Genomic DNA, 17,948 nt, shown 5'->3' on the forward strand with positions numbered 1-17,948 from the left:
CGTCATGATCATCATCATCACTGAGAATAAAGATCTGCTGATGACAGAAGACTGACAGGTAGAAGTAGACAATAAAAAAAGTTTCACTGTTTATACCATGAGCTCTAAAATACTATAACAGGCAGTTTTACCTATTTTGTGACATTTTATAGAAAAACCAATTAATTCATTAATCAAAATAACAGGCAGATTAATTGATATTGAAAACAATCGTTATTTGCAACCCTATGTGGATTATTAACAGGTGTGAAACGCATATAGAAGGCTGCATTTGACAACCGGTGGTCAAAATGTCAGTTATGTAATAAAATCATTGGAGTTTAGTGTGCGGTCATCTTCTCTTCAATATATTCCACTGTCACTGACCAGCACCTAGTTTTTTTGGGTGTGCACTCACCAGATAACTTTTGCTGACAGGACAGAATATGACAGGATGACTGCAGGGGGATACAAGGGGGATGATGTAACAAGACAAGATAGGAGAGGACCAGGACGAGTGAAAAGAGGAGAGATAATATGGCACTGTGAGTAAGTGAGTAGTATGAGAAAACTGAGCACAGAGGAGATAACTATGTCAGATTTGTAAGCAGAAGGGAGCTGACTGAACCATCACTGACACACACACACACACACACACACACACACACACACACACACACACACACACACACACACACACACACACACACACACACACACACACACACACACACACACACACACACACACACACACACACACACACGGTGAGCTCATCACAAACCTTTAAAACAGGAGATAAATATCTACACAGATTCACATGAACGTTTATTTGCCAAAACTAACTGTAAAACCTCTAACTTCATGAGCTAAAGCCATGACGATCGCAGCAATATGTTTCCGTCCAGGAATTAATGGAAACTACACGGGGTGCAGGGTTAAAGGGACTTGGATGATTACAGCGTGCACTCTACTTTTCTCCGCTGTTATTACACACATGTGGTTGATCCATCAGGCCTATAAATACGGTCGACTCAGCATTCATTAGCCATCTCCCTTTGAAGGCTTTTTATTGGTGGGGTTGACATTATAAAGACACTTTGATCCCCCCTCCCCGCCCAAACAGGCTGACGTCGTCATGACTTTCTCAAAGGCCGGCTGCAAAAATTAGTCACATTTCCTTCTGCGACTCTTCAGTCAGCAGCTACATCCAGGTATACTCGTCTACTGAGAGTAAAAATATGTGTGTGTGTGTAGTAGTACATAAGAGTGGATGAACTATATAACTTCAGGTCTCTCATCATAAGTTTTAGAAAATGTGAAAAAAACCCTAAAAAAAAACAATCAGAAAAAAAGAAGTTACTTAATCATTAATCACTATTTTTAATAGTCTTTCATGATAAACTGTTAAAATGATAGCTATTATGTTTGATAGTTATTTTTTTTATTATATAATTTGTTAAAAGCACAGTATCTGTAGGACAACTCTGATTAAACTTGTTTTATCATACTAATAGTTTGAGCCTTTTGACTGTGTGTGTGCATAAAAAGAAAAGTAGAGATCATAAATGCAATATAAATCCGGTTGCAATCCATCCTTAATAAACACAAAACTTCCTGAATGCCTACAGTATACAGTACCAGAGGAAAAAAAGCTGTGGTTAAAGCTGTGAATGTGTGCATGCGTTTTTCTGTGACATGTGTTGAAGGGTGTGACAAACAAGCAGAGAGAAAGACTGTACATACACAGTGGATGGAGAGTACTGAGGCATGTGTGTCACAGCAGTACTGAGAGAATAAATGTTTGTGTTTTTGCTAAAAGATTGCAAGCTTCACCAAATTCACACACACACGGATTCAGATGATCCTGACTCAGATCTTCCTCTACAATCACATCATTCTGTCTGAGTCACCATTAGGCCAATAAAGAAGCACTTAACAACCAAACTCGAGTGATTTGGTCAGTCTGACCTCAACTTTACTGTCTGAGTGCATTATTTCTGATGAGAGAACCCGGCAGACAGAGGACGCTGACTATAGATGCTATTCTGACACCCGGGTTTAAATAGATTTTTGATCTGAGTTTTGCGTTTGATCCATTACCTGCAAGTTGTTGTCTGTTACCCTTGGACCTTTTTACCCCGTATTGCTTGAAATGTTGCCAATCTAGGAAAAGAAGCCTAATCCTCTTTGTGATCTTACTACTGTTGTAAAATCAAAACAATGAAACGGTTTGAATTAACTCTGCAACTGGTGTTTGTGAAAATTAACCACATCAAATTTTGTAATGATACAATCAAAAGTAAAAATACCACAGTTCTCTATTAACACACCACTTACTGAGTAGTACTGTACAGTTGGAATATCATAAAGAGATACAAATACAAGGTCATTATAAATATTACATGCTGAGCAACACAGACACACTGTGAATCTCTTTTTCAGAATATTACTGTAATATTCAGAGGTGAAAATACAACAAATTACAAAAATATCTCTCCAGGTTATCAGGGATTAAAGCAAGAACAGATGTTAAACTTGAAGTTATCCACGCGGACATGTGTACTATGTAATGTATTAAGTATCATATGATTTGAAAACTGAATTCAGCCAGAGTGCCTTAACTTTAACACCTGGATTATACATTTGCACCAAATAATAAAAAATTATAGTTACAGAGTATCCCTGACACAACACAAACCTGCGGCAGCAGTGTAACAAATCATAAATATAACTTACTATGTCAATTAAATGTTAATAAACTGTGTTGAGTGGAAACAATACCAAGAACACCTAATAATGTAATATGCATTTTAATAATATTTTACATGACAGCACTGTAGCTATTAGTGCTCCATAATAAAGGATGAAACTGCTAAAATAATTTGAAAAAAATGATGTAAAAAGCAGACAATACATAAAAGGTGAAGAGTTAACATCTCTCTGACAGTGTCTCCAAAGTTATTGATCATTATGAATGTTAACGTATTTGTTGCAGGGCTGTTGTACTGAATTGTATTTCTTTTTTCACGTTTCATGGTGTTGTGTCCACACATCTTTTAGGAATATTACCAAGGGATTTAAAGCGTTTAATCATGATTAAAAACTTCTGAGTGCCACATGCAGTTCCTTGCTGTGTATGATTTTTATAGGATTAATATTACATAGCAATAATATATTGAAGTATAATAGTTATAATAATTATTTGTCAGTGGAAGAATTGTGAAACTGTTAAAATGAGCAGACAGCAGTGTGTTTAAATTGTGCTGGATTAAAAGCACATCTGGCCTACCGCCTGCGTTTCTGCACGATGTCGATGGGCCGGTTGACGGCGCACGGAGACCCGCAGATATTCCCGTTGCGCACTTTGAAGTAACGATCCTGGACCGAGGGGGCCAGATACACACAGTTAGTCGGCAAACTCATGTTTGTGATTGTTTTGGGCTCCTTTCTGATTTGTTCTCCACTATTGTTCCTTTTCCTCCTCCCCCGGGCGCTCCACTGCTTCTCGGTTTTTGTGCGCTCTCTCCTCTCCCTTCACCCAGCGCCGGGTTTCCATTGACGCACGGACAGACGGAGGAAAGCCCTCCTCGGTGTGTTTCAGCAACATGCCTCCAGTCCAAAACATGGAGAGAGTGGAGAAGGGAAGGGGGATCGAGGCAGTGTGGGTTTTAAAGAGTCATTTCCTCAGCGATTCGCCGCAGTTTCATGCGGTTTGGAGCGCTACACGCGGAGAGTAAAAGACGAGGTTCGTTTCAAATCCGAATTGAGGAGTTCAGAGCTGAACTAAGTCTCCACTCTGAAGATACACTCCTCCCTCCCTCTGTCTCTCTATGGCTCTTTCTGTCTGTCTCCTCCTTCCAGGCACATGGACTGAGTCTTTAAAAAACACATGAACTATGGGCGCGCGCGTGTGCGGTAATGTATATCCGCAGTATGTGGTAAATGTGTTGGACATGTGTGCAGTGTGTGAGAGGGAGACCGAGACCAGGACTCTTACCAGGGAAACTCTGAGGCAGTGAGCACTCCTGTGGATGTTTTTAACCGTTTACAGGCTCAGCGCGCGCGCGCGCGCGCACACACAGACACAGACAGACACACACACACACACACACACACACACACACACACACACACACACACACACACACACACACACACACACACACACACACACACACACACACACACACACACCTTCAAAACCATATAATTTATCACACACTCTTGTTTTAAAATCGTTGGCCTCTGTTTGGCAACCCATCTTTACAACTGTCCACTGACAAGATGTTTCATATTTAACCCCCCCCCCCCCAACAAAAAATCCCCAAATGTCCTACAGAGTGTAATAATTTTCAGTCAGTTGCACTTGCGTTTCTTATTATGACATCATTGGAAACCAACATGGTCCAACACCTCAACAATAGGTAACACACAGGATCCTTTCCAATTTGCCTACGAGCAAAGTTGCAGCACAGAAGATGCAGTTGGTCACGCAAACACCTCGAAAAAACCTAAAACATGTGCAAGGGCTCTTTTCCTGGACTTTTCAGCTGTGTTTAATACGACTCAGCCTGATTCACCTCTATCCAAAATGATTCAGTTGTGGTTCAATCCAAACCTCATTTACTGGTACAACTCTTTTCTCACAAACAGAATACGTAAAGTTAAACGATACACTTTCCCCTCCGATCAGGAATAATGTTGAAGCATTAGCTCACCTGTGCTTTTTACATTATACACTCCAGACTGAACCACCACTGTACCCAACCAGCTTCTTTTAAAATGCTCTGATGACCCCAGCCTCAACCAGTGTAACGTTGACTGGTTAATTGAATGTGTGACAAAAATATTCTTCTCATCAACACTAATAAGACAGAGGAAATTATTCCTGGCCTTCCTCCTGATTGTTAGCTGCAATTCCCTTCATAGTAATACCTCGGTGTTAGGATAGATGCTGCACTCATATAGAAGATAAAGCAGTGCATTTACTTTCTCTCATAGACTCTCTTGATCTTTTTGAAGGCAGTAGCCAGATTATTTTTCTGTTTTTTTAAATCAGTTATTCAGTGTTATGCTGTACTGCAGTATGCTCTGGCTCAGCAGCCTATCTGTGAAACTTTAAACTATATATTCAAATTTACATTTGTGCGAAGATTGTTGGTCAACCTGTGGCACACTCCTTTCAAGTATCTCACAACAAGATCATGTTCAGACTCACTAAGAGTATTTCTTCTGACTCCTCCCATGTTTGAAACAGAGAATACCAATTTCTGCCCTCTTATAGGCAATTTAGAGTCCAGGCTGAAGAACTCTTTTATGCATCAGTCTATCTTGTTGTTAACTGAGATCTTAAATCCAGAGGATACAATGTGATGTGTATGATTGTCATGACTGTTTGATGAGTTTTGTACATCTATGAAAAGTGTCATATATGTAACTGTGTGTTTAATCTGTGTGTAAACCTCTTGAACTGAACTAAGGATGCAAAATGAATTTCAGCGTGAACTGACTGTAAAAGTTGTATCACACTGTACCGTATTGTTTACATCGATCCCATGAAAATCATGATAGCATGGACCCATTGAAAGGCATTCAGTAAGTGCTGTGGTTTCATTAATAAGAATCAGTTAAAGGTTGACAGCAAGTGCAAATTCATTGATGAACTGTTTTTACTATACAGTTAATACCACTTTTGTTCCCCTCATCTTCATAGTTAAGTCCATATTCTGTTTCATTTATTTAAATTCAGACATGACAAATTATCAACTTTTTTTTTTTTTAACACTGCACCATATACCTGCAACAGGTATAATCATATAGTTCCCAGGTCAGCTCCGAGTTCCAACAGCAGAAGACCAGTCAGTCTCACCACAGGCAGTGATGGACTCACTGGACCCAATGAGCTCACCAACTGACCGGCTAGCTGCTGTCGACATCACAGGCAAATATTTGTCTTTTGAGACACAGGGCAGGCGGCCGAGTCGGACGTGTTGGCAGGCACATAGGAGAGAAGGTGGGGTAGGGGATTTTTAAGACCTCAGACATATAAAAAACTGATTTGGCTAAAGACCTCCTGTTCTCGAAGTTGTGTTGTGGAAAGGATACGGGAAAGTTCAGCCTAATCTGACGTTGGTGAAGCCAGCTGCTGTTATGTAATCCTGCTCAAACTGACCGGATTTCTTTAACAGCCCAAAATTGTGAGTAAAACTGAGAGGAGTGGTTTATTTTTATGTAAATTTTAGATACAGTTCTTGTTGTCATACATGTTAAATTCATTTTTCATCAAATTCTAACAAAGTTCTGGTCACGTGTCACTGTAACCTGCTATTGATTTTCATACCAGCTGGGTGTTATCAGGTGGTACCAGATGTGGGCTCATAGAAGAAGTGAGGTTGAGTACCAGACCTGGGTTACGATACACTGATGGTTCAGTTGTTCAGAAATATGAAAACAATGCGAGGCCATCAGGCAAAGATTCCTCCACATTTATGTAAACAAAGGAAGCTCACTTCCTGGCACAGATGGGATTAGCCCTCCGATACATCCCAGTATCTATCCAACTATTATCCTCTGCTTTGTTTTGTGTGTCTGTGTGTCTGTATTCATTCACACTAACTCCTTTATCACCTTCAGCAGAACTGGATCAGACTCAAACCACATTTCAGTCATCCCACATCAGTTCGGTATTACACCGCATTCCTGTGGATGATGCACCAATCTCTTGCATTAAGCTTGTTCATTAACAAGACGCTGAGTGTCTTCTCATGTAGAGGGAATTTTCTCCAAACCCAAAGGGGGAAATCCACTGTTTTTTTGGCTTCTTGACTTGGAGGACTGTGGAATCACTTCACAGCCCAATTTCATCATCCTGCAGTAAAGTAGAGATGTAATCCAACTGGACATTCTCCACACCCAGAAAACCAGTAAGAAGGCACAGCCATGGAGCACAACACCAACCGACAACTGGCTTACTTTAAAGACAGAGCTATTGATTTGGTTATAATGGCTTTAAGTGATGGCTCACCCACCCCATATTCTTGCTGCTACCCCAACAAGACACTATGAGAGACGCAGTCATGATGAGTCTTTTCCAAGTCAGCAAAGCAGCCTGTATGACCCCTCTAGGATCCTCGCAAGAGTAAAGTTGGCTCCCCCATGGCTCAACCTGAATCTGAGATGCAGTTATTTGGTCGCCTTTCCAGGACTTTCTTGGAAGCTGAGAAATGTAATAACCCAATAGTTAGAACACATCTTACTGTCCTCAAAGGCGTCTGACTTCATCTGGCTCCTGTTTGGCAATGCACTGAATCTTTAATGTTGTTGAGCACATTTGGGTCCATTCTACTGTAGGCCTAAAGCCACCAGGCAAATGTCCCCTATATTCTAAGTGAGGTGACTATTTGCAAAGGACACTGAATCTTAAAGTTTCTTGAATCATGTTTACACTGGCCCCCTACCTGGGAGACCCTCACAGAAGTTATGGCTCTGACAGCACATGCAAACCCCTCTACCATAATAAGGTCACCAAAAGTCTCAAACATTTTTGCACCTTGTCAATTTTTACAGAACTGATTTATGTAAAAACAAACGTTGATTAGATTTTAAAATCATGCAATAGAATATGACTAAAACTGTTCTAAAAGCCATCAACAGATATTTAGCCAATATGTCTACAGGACTGAAAAACAAAGAATGATGAATACAATAATTAATCAAACACACACACACCTGCAACACATCGATACTCCTGTTCTGTTTTTTTTGGTGTGTGGACAGTTTTAATACTAAGGACAACAGCAGAAACAAATGTTTAGCTCATCATGCTGTGATGATGCTTTCGTTCTTGGTATCATATTCAGATGTTTACCACGTTTTGAATTTTGTCCTCTTAGCTAACCTAAACTAAAACTCCTCTCACCCCTCCCACCAGTGCGCTTCTCCGTCCTTGTGCAACACGCTTGTGAAACATGTTGGACGTGGAAGCAGATGCCGGGGTGGACGTTTGCTCAGAATGAGGTGTTTGTGAGGCCGCTGTGTAACCAAATCCACCAGCCAAATGGCTTCTACAGCCCAGCTGGCTGCTGGCTCCTATGACAACATTAACTCTGCTAATGAGAATAAGCTGTGAGGGACGAGAGCAATGTATGTGTGTGTGTTTTTGGGAGTGTGAGAAAGTAAGTGTGTGCATATTTGTGTTTGTCCGTAGGTTTAAACTGATATACAGAATGAAAGTTATGCTGATTTTGTATTTAAATATAAAGTATCAGTTAGCATCGGTTCACTTTTCTATAGCCCTGCATTATACAACAGTGGCTCTGGACTTCAAAAGGAATAATAGATCTTCTTCATAAAAACAGGAAGCTCATAGTATAGTGAGACGTGTTTATATTATACAGTATGTTCTACTCAGAGACTGACTATGCTTCCTTTCAGACTTTACATACTTTATCTCCTCTGGCTGCTGTACTGTACCTTCACGTCAGAGGCAGAATAACATCAATAAAACCTAAGTAAGGCTTGTGACCATTTTCCAGGACAATAAAGATATATTTAACTAGAATGTGAGTGTCCTGTAATATAAAAAACAATCCTGGGTTTTGAAGGTTTAAACAAAAGTTTTCTGTTCAGATATGTTTAGTTAAAGTTTAGTTTAGTTAATAGTCACACTTGAAACTGAAGTTTTGCAACATTACAGTTTGGTTAAAAAAACAGAAAGCCTACCCTTTCTTTATGTTTTATTGCTATTTAATTCTTCATTTAAAAACAGTAATATATCTCTGAGTTTCCCTATAATTAAACAGGCACAGTGGGTGTGACTGCCTTTAAGAACTGGCAGAACTTTGTCTTTACTGCAGGGATTTTGTGACAGCAGAGCAGAGTGAGTGCTGCACCACCTTGTGGTGTCTTCCTGAGCTGAAATGACATCCAACCGTGGAGTCTGCAGGATTTCCTTCAGTTGGTTGTTACTATGGCTGATGAAGACATCATTATACAGACAGGAGGATCAGAGAGCTTCCATAGTGTTTGATCAGGATGTTAATCTACATCACATGTACACTACTATCCCACCTTGTTATGTCTTGTGTATGTAAACCAAAAAAGACTTGGCTGAGCCCTTATCCTGTTTTGAGAAACCTGGATATGCTTGCTGAAGTACTCTGATAGAAACTGAGACACTGTGGCACCTTATACAGGTTTCTAATCGTTCTTTTTAAAGAAATTGGCATCTGAAATGTGGAATCAAGATATGTCGCAGATGATCAGAAACCTGGACACTGATGATGTATACAGGGATATAAATAATGTTCAATATAAAGACTATTACCCAAATAAGATCAACAGTGGAATAAGACTCAAAACTGGGATACTATTATGCATGTAAACATACTCATAAGTGTGAACAGTACCAATTAAAATGATTTATTCTTGTCTGCTTTGTGGAAATATGACCTCAGACTGAACAGTGCTATGAGACCTAATGAAACTTAAGTTTTCATCTTTATTTCTTTGAAAATTACCTCCAATCCAGTATTCGTCATGGGTCAGCAATGGTGTTAATGTAGCTATAAAGTCCTCTCAAGCCACCAAGTTGTGGCTGCTAGGGGAACTATTACATCTTTCACATTGGCTTCAACAGTCAGTCAGGCAGCTGCTGCTTCATACTCATGAATTCATACTTTTTATCCTGTGCCTCCCACAAAACACACAACCTGCAGTTGCAGTTGTGATTGTGTTATTTCAAAGGGTAGTGTCGTTTTCATTTTGTTATTTTTTGGCTTTAATCTTTATTTGTCTGAGAATAGTTGACTAAGCATGCTTCAGTATTTCCAACAACACCCAGATTCACAGAGTTCACACACGTTGAACTGTTTTATCAGGGAGGTCGACAATGTTGATATTTAGCAAATATTGAGTGTAATAGGTGCTGCTGAAGGTGAGCTGACTACCCAGCAGAGGTCGCTCTGTGCCTGGAAACTGCTGCATGAGACAACCACAAAGACAAGGCAAGCCAAGATGGCAAGGTACTAATTATCACAGTTAACAATAGAAACTGGAAACATTTGAAAGGAATAATATTGTGTCAACAACTGTTTTCTTGTGTTATTTTTTGAATCTCCAACACTGAAAAAAAGTTATTGTTTATGTCAGAAGGCTGAAATATTTCAGCTCAAAATTTTTAACCTCTGGCTGACACACCATTCCTTTTGCAGGCGTTAAACCTCAAACTAATTCTTGTGTTATTACTGACAACACATCTCGACTTGAAGAGCAAAACTGGTTCAAACCTGAAGCTCTATCAACTGGTTTTCCACTGTTGGTAAAACACAACACCTAATTTGACAACATGACCTGAAAGTATCTACAGCAATTTTCTGGTGGAACAATCAATATGGATTTTGGGGCGGGTGGCTGTAGCAGGGCATGTGTGTGTGTGTGTGTGTGTGTGTGTGTGTGTGTGTGTGTGTGTGTGTGTGTGTGTCTGTCTACGCACGAGAAACAAGAAACACATGTCACAATCACGTGTTATGTGCAGCCAGGCTGGCGGGGCTGAGGTACTATTCCAGGCTCAGGGGGTTTATTTTGGGGGTCTGTTGTGTTATTGTTTCCCCCTTTATCACTCCAGCTCTGCTTGAACTCAGCTGTGGCTGAAGTGGGTGCAAAAAAAAGTCTCTTAGTGCGAGTGCGAGATGATACAGTGAGTTGAGACCAATATAGAGTTGACAGACAGCCAGGCTTGAAATGTTAAACACTGTAAAGAAATATGCTCTTGAGGAGTTAAAGGGATTAATGTTTGGGCCACTCTGACAGTGTAAAGCCCATTTCACATGTGCACTTTAATCTAAGTCTTCTGGCAATTTTACATGTTTCTGTCAAGTGTTTACAGCTGCGTTAGTCACTCTGACAACTTGCCAAATCATGACATGGTAACATGAAAAATAATCCGGTCACTTAAATCAATTAAAAAATTCACCAACAAAAGATTAGTCTGTCACTCTGTGTTTGACAGATATGCAAAGGTGGCAGATAAGACTGCTCAAATTTCACACATCAATGACCAAAACTTAAAACTCAAAGAAAACAATTTCTGAAAGGACAGCACTCATAGGCTGAGCCCACCAATTCCAGCCCAGACTGATGCTTACTGGGACTGGTGACAGGAACAGGTATGAACACACAAGTACACACACACACACACACACACATATATATAAACACAACACACAGGAATGTATAAAAAACATATTTGAACATGCATATGATGGGAACATGCAGAGAAAATGTGTATGTGTTTATGTTTGTCACCCCTTGAGTCCCTTCCTCCTTTTGACATCAGCAACAACAGGCGGCACTACGTTTACACCAATACTCTCCCTCTGCTTTTACAAATGTATCAGGCCAACTGACTGACGACAGAAACACTCATACACACAGTCTCAGACTAAAATACATTATTCACAAATCCAAGTGTTCATAGGAATGTAAACTGTGTTTTTTATACTCATCTGCTTTTTACACTGCTTAGACACAAACATCTGCAGACGGTCTCACAATAATTACAGTGCTCTGCGTTCAGTCAGCAACATTTCACTCAAGGTCATCGTGCTAGAAAATATATCTGGGAGACTTTCAAACAGGAAATCTGTTGAATGAAACTTGCCACAAACAAGACTTACTTCCTCTCAATAGCTACTGAGTAAAATGCAGGCAAACAGAAAAACAGTGCAACTCAAGAACCACTAAGTCATATAATGGCCTCCACTCTTAAGGTGAAGATCAGCTCACATCTGATCATACAAACACATACTAACATTTCAGCAGTTCATAGTGCACAGTTAAATTGCCATTATTTATAAAAATGAGCATTATGAAAGTGCCTATGTGGAACATTTCCCCATCACATCTTCTTCTAACACACTCGTCAACACACTAATAAACCCAGTTGACCCTAACCTGCCCTGCTTATGTCTGCTACAATTAATATGGTACTAATACATGTCATATTGATATTATTTTTTACTTGTAAATACTGTTTATTTAAACACCCGAGTCATAATGATGCCTTGGAAAGCTCCAGTGTATTCAACTTCACTTGTAATATGACAGACGTACCTGAAAATTAAACAAATACAGATGCATCGTGTCAGCCAAAGTCATTCAGCTATTTAAAAGTAAATGGATGAAAAGGTATATTGTCATTATGTTTAACCCTCACATGACCAACTCTTCAACTAAACATTTTCAAGTCATAAACATGGGAATCACGGGAACCATAATGCCCTGCAGGCATAGAACAATATAACAAAAGTGAAAATTAGACAAGAAACAGCAAAAGGTTTCTGGAAGAAAAGGAATAAGTGTCACAAAACCTTCTCTGCAAACTCTAACTTTCCATTGCTCAACTGCATTCTGGTCCATTTTCTGCAAATAAGAGTGTAGAAATGTGTCTATCATCCACTTCAATTTATCTTTTTTCAATATTATTGAGAAGCAAGTGCAAAATGGGAAGTTTACGTTTGGTGTTTCAATTGCTGAAACATTTTCCGACCCAAAACTGCATTGTATTTAAACTTTTAAATGTCAGTTTGTTCATAATAAATATAACTGCTGAATGAGTAGACCTCAGCCAAGTTACTATTCCTCTCCAATTTGATGATAAATTAATAACCGATTCAATTTTCAAAGGCCATGTGTTCATATAAAACCAGATCATCCTCCTACAGTGAAAGCTGCTCTGCATATTAATTATAACAACAGTATTTTTTGAATGCCTAGGTTTGATGGAAAATAGTCATCCACAGTGTATTACCTTTATATTTTGCTGTAAACCACACAGTGAAACTGTCACTGCAGGTCTGTGAGTCATGCGGGTATGTGCTCCGCAGCCTGCATGAACACTCCCTCTCATGAATATGAGTGCTGAAAGGATGCACAGTTTAAGAACCTACCCCAAGCACGAGTGTCTGCGACCGTGTCCGAAACCAGTTGGCGGGCCTTTCCTTGCCAATCGAAGGTCTTTGTTCATTGTCCCTTGAATTCCTGACTCATATGAGACACTTCAAGCTGCAAAGAAAATAACCTGTACATCTGAACCGAGCTTCTTATGGAAATTCTTGAACTTTTACAACTCAGTCTGTCATTTTTTCCCTAAGAAACCGCCGGGTGTGTCTGGATTGACTCCATGAGGTTTTGTTCTGCAATAAACCAAAACACAGGAGGATTCCAGGTAAGAGAGAAAAACAAAACTGATACAGGCAGATGGAAGATGGATCTGATTAATCCTCAGTGCCTCCAGATGCAGGAAAAACCATAGAGGAATGCTGCAGAGTTCTTCCTCTGATGTCCCAGGCAAGCCTCGACAAGGCTGACTGGAGCGTGATATTCAATTAGTGTCTTCAGAAGGACGGAGCAGAAAAGGAGCTGTTTTAAGCGAAGATTCAGCTGCATCCAAGGATTTGCAGTTGACTCTCTTCTCTCACTTATTTGTTGTCATTGTAAATACCCAAACTAATCCCTGACGTGACATTGACTATATTCCAAAAGGGTCTTGAGTTGCACAGCTCCCAGTTGTCCAGAGGAAAACAGAAGATCTGCAGAGGAGTCTAAAAACCTTCAGTAGTGGCTTTGTGACTGTACTTCTCTGTAAGTCACTCACTCTATTTGCACAAAAGGGGAAGGGTTGTTGTTGCTATTGCAGGGTAGCGTCAGTGAGGATTGACCTCTTCCTCCAGCAGTGTGAGAGCTTGCAAAATCCCCTGAGGTCGTTGTAGGAGCTGAGGACAGCCCACCAAGTCCCTAGGAGCTGTTGAGTGGTCCTCACATTTACAGGGTATCCAATTCCAGGATGAACACGCTCAACGCAAAAGTTCTGGCATCAAGTTACAGGCTGATTCTTCAACCCTTTCTGAGCTTTGTAAGACTGAACATACTCCAACTTTTAGACAGTTACAGAAGAACATTTGGTGTGTCCCAACTTGTAAAAGGGGGGATCTGACTCCACTGAGTGGCTGGCGGGTGTTTTTGTGTCTGGCAGAGCTGGCTTGGCTCAGCCTTCGTTGACACGTGAGATCAATGGGCGCCTGACCCGACACCCTCCTTATGCTGCCCTGCAGCTACATAATTACAGGGGGATATTGTTAGAGTTGGTGCTGGGCAGGGTGGAAAGGAGGTGTGGTGGGGGGTATGAAGCTCATGTACAAAAGTACCAAATAAACACAAGCAATCCAAACACACAAGTTTTTATGGTATACCACGAGTAGTGGTGATGAATAAACTTAATGACCAAATTATTGATTCTGAGATTATTCGAACTGCAGTGTAAAACATTCATCTTCAGCTTTGGTTACACGGATACTATGCTGTATCAGTTTTAATGAGAGGTTTGGTGTCACAAGAACCGAACACTTAAGACTGAATAACAGCACAATATTCAATGCTTGCTGTTTGTCAAACCCTACATAAAGACCAAGAAAGAAAAACCTAATTACTACTGTAAAAGGTAGTTTGCCAGAGTGAGGAGTATGCAGATATATTTCACAACTTCTATACACTCATTAACTTTTCACACATTATAAGATGATAAGTAAGCAGCTAAAAGAAGTGATGGTGTTGCAGCCAACCGACTATTGACTCAGAGGTGAGATTACCCCTCATCCCTTCACTTTACACATACAGTATACACATCCTCTATCTGAAAGATGATGAACAGATTCCAAGCAATACAGTTTCAACTTAAAGGAACTTGAAGTGAGATCTCACCAATACAGAGCTGTCAAAATGATGTGCTTCAAATAAAGTCTAAAATATATTTGTTGGCATTGCTGTAAATGACAATATGTTCTTGTGTCATCCCCAGAGCAAATATTCATGTTCTAGAGATGTTTATCCCAATAAAATACAGAGCTCTGGAGAAAGTCTTGAACTTGGGCTGACATGTAGTATTTGTTTTAGTTCTTAAAGTGGGTATAACTGCCACACATGACTCACCATTTGAGATGCAGTGTGAACCACGATGTAGGTTTGGCAGCACAGTTTGAAACAGAACCCAACTTTAGATTAAATCAACCATGTAAGTGACTCATCAGAATAAGGCCCCTCCAATATATGTTGTTTTTTTTATTTCAAGGACAACTTGTTCATTGGCGTCATCTTTTCATTTCCTCATTACTTGCAGCAGAGACCACTGCCTACTCAAAGCAGTGAGGAAGCAGTCTGTCTTTCTAGCAGTGAGCACTTCAAGGACCGGTGTGAGGATTGCAACTTTACCCCCCCCCACGTTCATTCTGACGTGACAAAACACAATGATTCTTATTTTCAGGTGATTATACACTAATTAAAATATGCTTATGGATATTATAATCAATTTCTAGATGCTACAAAATTCTGAACACTGCACCTTTAATGTTTCAAAGTTCACGGACACTTGTTGCATGGCAACAGTCAAAGTCATCAAAACCACTTCCCTAAGCACTATGTGAACGCTGCAAAACAACAACAAAAAAAGGATGCTGATTAGACAATTAGCTTCTAACTGTGGTATAACTTGTTTGTCATGTGGTTGGTACAAGTATGTGAAGTAGCTTAGTAGAAATCACAAAGTAATACTAGAATAAATCAACTGACTTATGAGCCTGATATAATAGAGTAGAACAGAACTAAAAATATAATATTAATATTAACATATTAGCATTTTGGCTGAAACACAGTGCAAATAAGAAACAACTGCTCCAAAGTACATGCTATTTAAATTGTTTCCTGAGCTCTCACAATGCTAACAGTATTTATAAAGAGCTCAAATGTATTAAAGATGCTCCATAAATTACATTTGCCTAATTGACCCAGTGGCCTGACCATTTGATTGCAGTGTCTGTGTTTCAGGTCCAGTTGGGGACCTCTGTCACCCCTCTTTTATCTATACTCATTTCATGTTGCCTGTCTACAGTCCTGTGTCAAAGTACAGGCAAAAATGCTAACAAATACACTTATAATACAGCATCTTTAAACAGCCTAAAAATATATTTTTTAATGGCTTTATATGAGCGGTCACAGAAGGAAATGAGTTCCTGACACTTTTTCTCAACCATTTAAGCATCACAGCAGCACTGGCAGATGGTAGAATTGGCTTCACTTAAAACCACGCACGACAACCACCAAAACATCGATATGAGTATCACAGTGTGGCACAGATGGCTCCGTCAGCAGAATTATCTCAAACTAACTCATATTGAAACAGGAAGCGGGTACAAGACACAGGTGATGATAACAGGCCCATGTTAGAGAATGAATTTAAACTAAACACATGCCCTGAAGAGGTTTAGACGGGTTGTGTGTGTGAATTTGAGATGTGAAGAGATGGAGGGCGCTATCTGAGGCCAGAGCAGCTGACAACATCGAGAAGATTATATGAGCAGGCAGCAGATGACATAACTGAAATGCACATGATGGATGATATACATACAAGCATTGTGTTTACAACCTGTTCCCTCTGAGCAATTAAGAGGCACAGAGCCAGGCAGGCAAACTGTTAGGGGTGTAGAATGGAGGGAGAGGAGAGGGGGGCAAAGGCACCTGGTTTCATATTTAAAATGTGACAGATGTTTAAACGTCACATTATATTTGACAAACATGACAATGCACAAGAGTTTCTCTTTTTTTGTGAAAAAATTTGTATTAAATTGACAGAAGGATAATATTTGATCATTTAAAATGTGCTCTCTACCATCAAAATCATGTCATATGTAGTATAGAGCTTTTTAAATAAAACTGTGATGAAAATATCCATGTAAATATGACCCATGTGCATTCAATATACTGCAGGTTGTGGTAACTGTATCCTTGACCATGGTAGCATTTTCTAGGATAAAATATTTGCTTCTTGATTTTACTCTTTCACACCTGATGAGATCTGGTTAATCTTAATTACTTTTCTTTGAAAGTTGGTTGTAACCTTGATTGGTGAGGGAGCTTTTGTCATTAAGAGTTTAATGAGAATGTGTTGGTTGTGCAGGCTGTAGCATTAACTGGCTTAATAAAAGAGAACTGAGAGGAAGCAAAAGTGTGTGTGGTGTTAGGCTCTATGCATGTAACCAAAATCAGACTCCTTTCCCAGAAGGCTACAGTGCAACAGCTAAACGGGTAGAGAAGGCAAGACATAAAACAGACGAGATAAAACATAAACTGAACAAATCTGTGCATAACATAATAGTGCAAAAGATAAAGACTGTGGTGGAAAAACAACACAGACTATAAGACAGCACAAAACTATAAAACGAGACACTAGTGCAATGCACTGTGTGTGCGTGTGTGTGTGTGTGTGTGTGTGTGTGTGTGTGTGTGTGTGTGTGTGTGTGTGTGTGTGTGTGTGTGTGTGTGTGTGTGTGTGTGTGTCTGTGTGTGTAGGTTTTCCAGAGGGTGGAGGGGGGCATGGGGGTAAAAAAATAATATAAATAATAATTCTACTGGAAATGCCACACCACATCTTATTCTAATATCAACACCCTTCTGTGCTTTCAAAGGTTCATAAAGGCCTCAGTTTTTATTCTCATTATTATCTTCTGTGTGTGCATGTGAAACTAAAGGAGGGTTAAAATGAAAACCACAGGAATAAGTCAACATTTCTGTTGCAGCCACATGAAAGAGACATCCTCAGCCTTTTGGTGACAGCATGTTAATAAAATCAAATGACTAAGGACAACATTGTTGAGATAGCTGTGGGAAACTCTGTTATATCTCAGTATTAAATTCGTCCTAAGAAGAAACAGCTGTCTGTAAGAGCAGCAATTACTCTCATCATAATGGAGCACTGTGAGTGATTCAACGGAAAATATCACAATGTTTTTAAAGCTCATTAGACAATTTTCCACAAATTACTGAATTTAACAGTTGCTTACAAAATACACTGTACAGTGGTAGATTTGTAAACTTTCATAAACCTAATTTTAACTTTGTGTTTTCACACAAGACTTACA

General features: G+C 39.7%; 1 protein-coding gene across 2 annotated transcripts in view; it reads right to left on the reverse strand.

Annotated features, from left to right (window-relative positions):
• Window positions 1–17,948, reverse strand: part of LOC133985144 (cAMP-specific 3',5'-cyclic phosphodiesterase 4D-like) — a 53,318-nt gene that overhangs the window by 34,102 nt on the left and 1,268 nt on the right. Inside the window, exon 1 of one of the 2 annotated variants that reach the window (XM_062424713.1) lies at window positions 3,272–3,775. The exons of the other annotated variant lie outside the window; for it this stretch is intronic. Within the exon in view, the coding sequence (XP_062280697.1) occupies window positions 3,272–3,405 (134 nt within the window). The 5' untranslated portion in view covers window positions 3,406–3,775. Of the gene's footprint in view, window positions 1–3,271; window positions 3,776–17,948 lie in introns of those variants that run through there. 2 annotated transcript variants of the gene reach the window in all.

The sequence above is a fragment of the Scomber scombrus genome, chromosome 8 (assembly GCF_963691925.1).
Source record: "Scomber scombrus chromosome 8, fScoSco1.1, whole genome shotgun sequence".
NCBI lineage: Eukaryota > Metazoa > Chordata > Actinopteri > Scombriformes > Scombridae > Scomber > Scomber scombrus.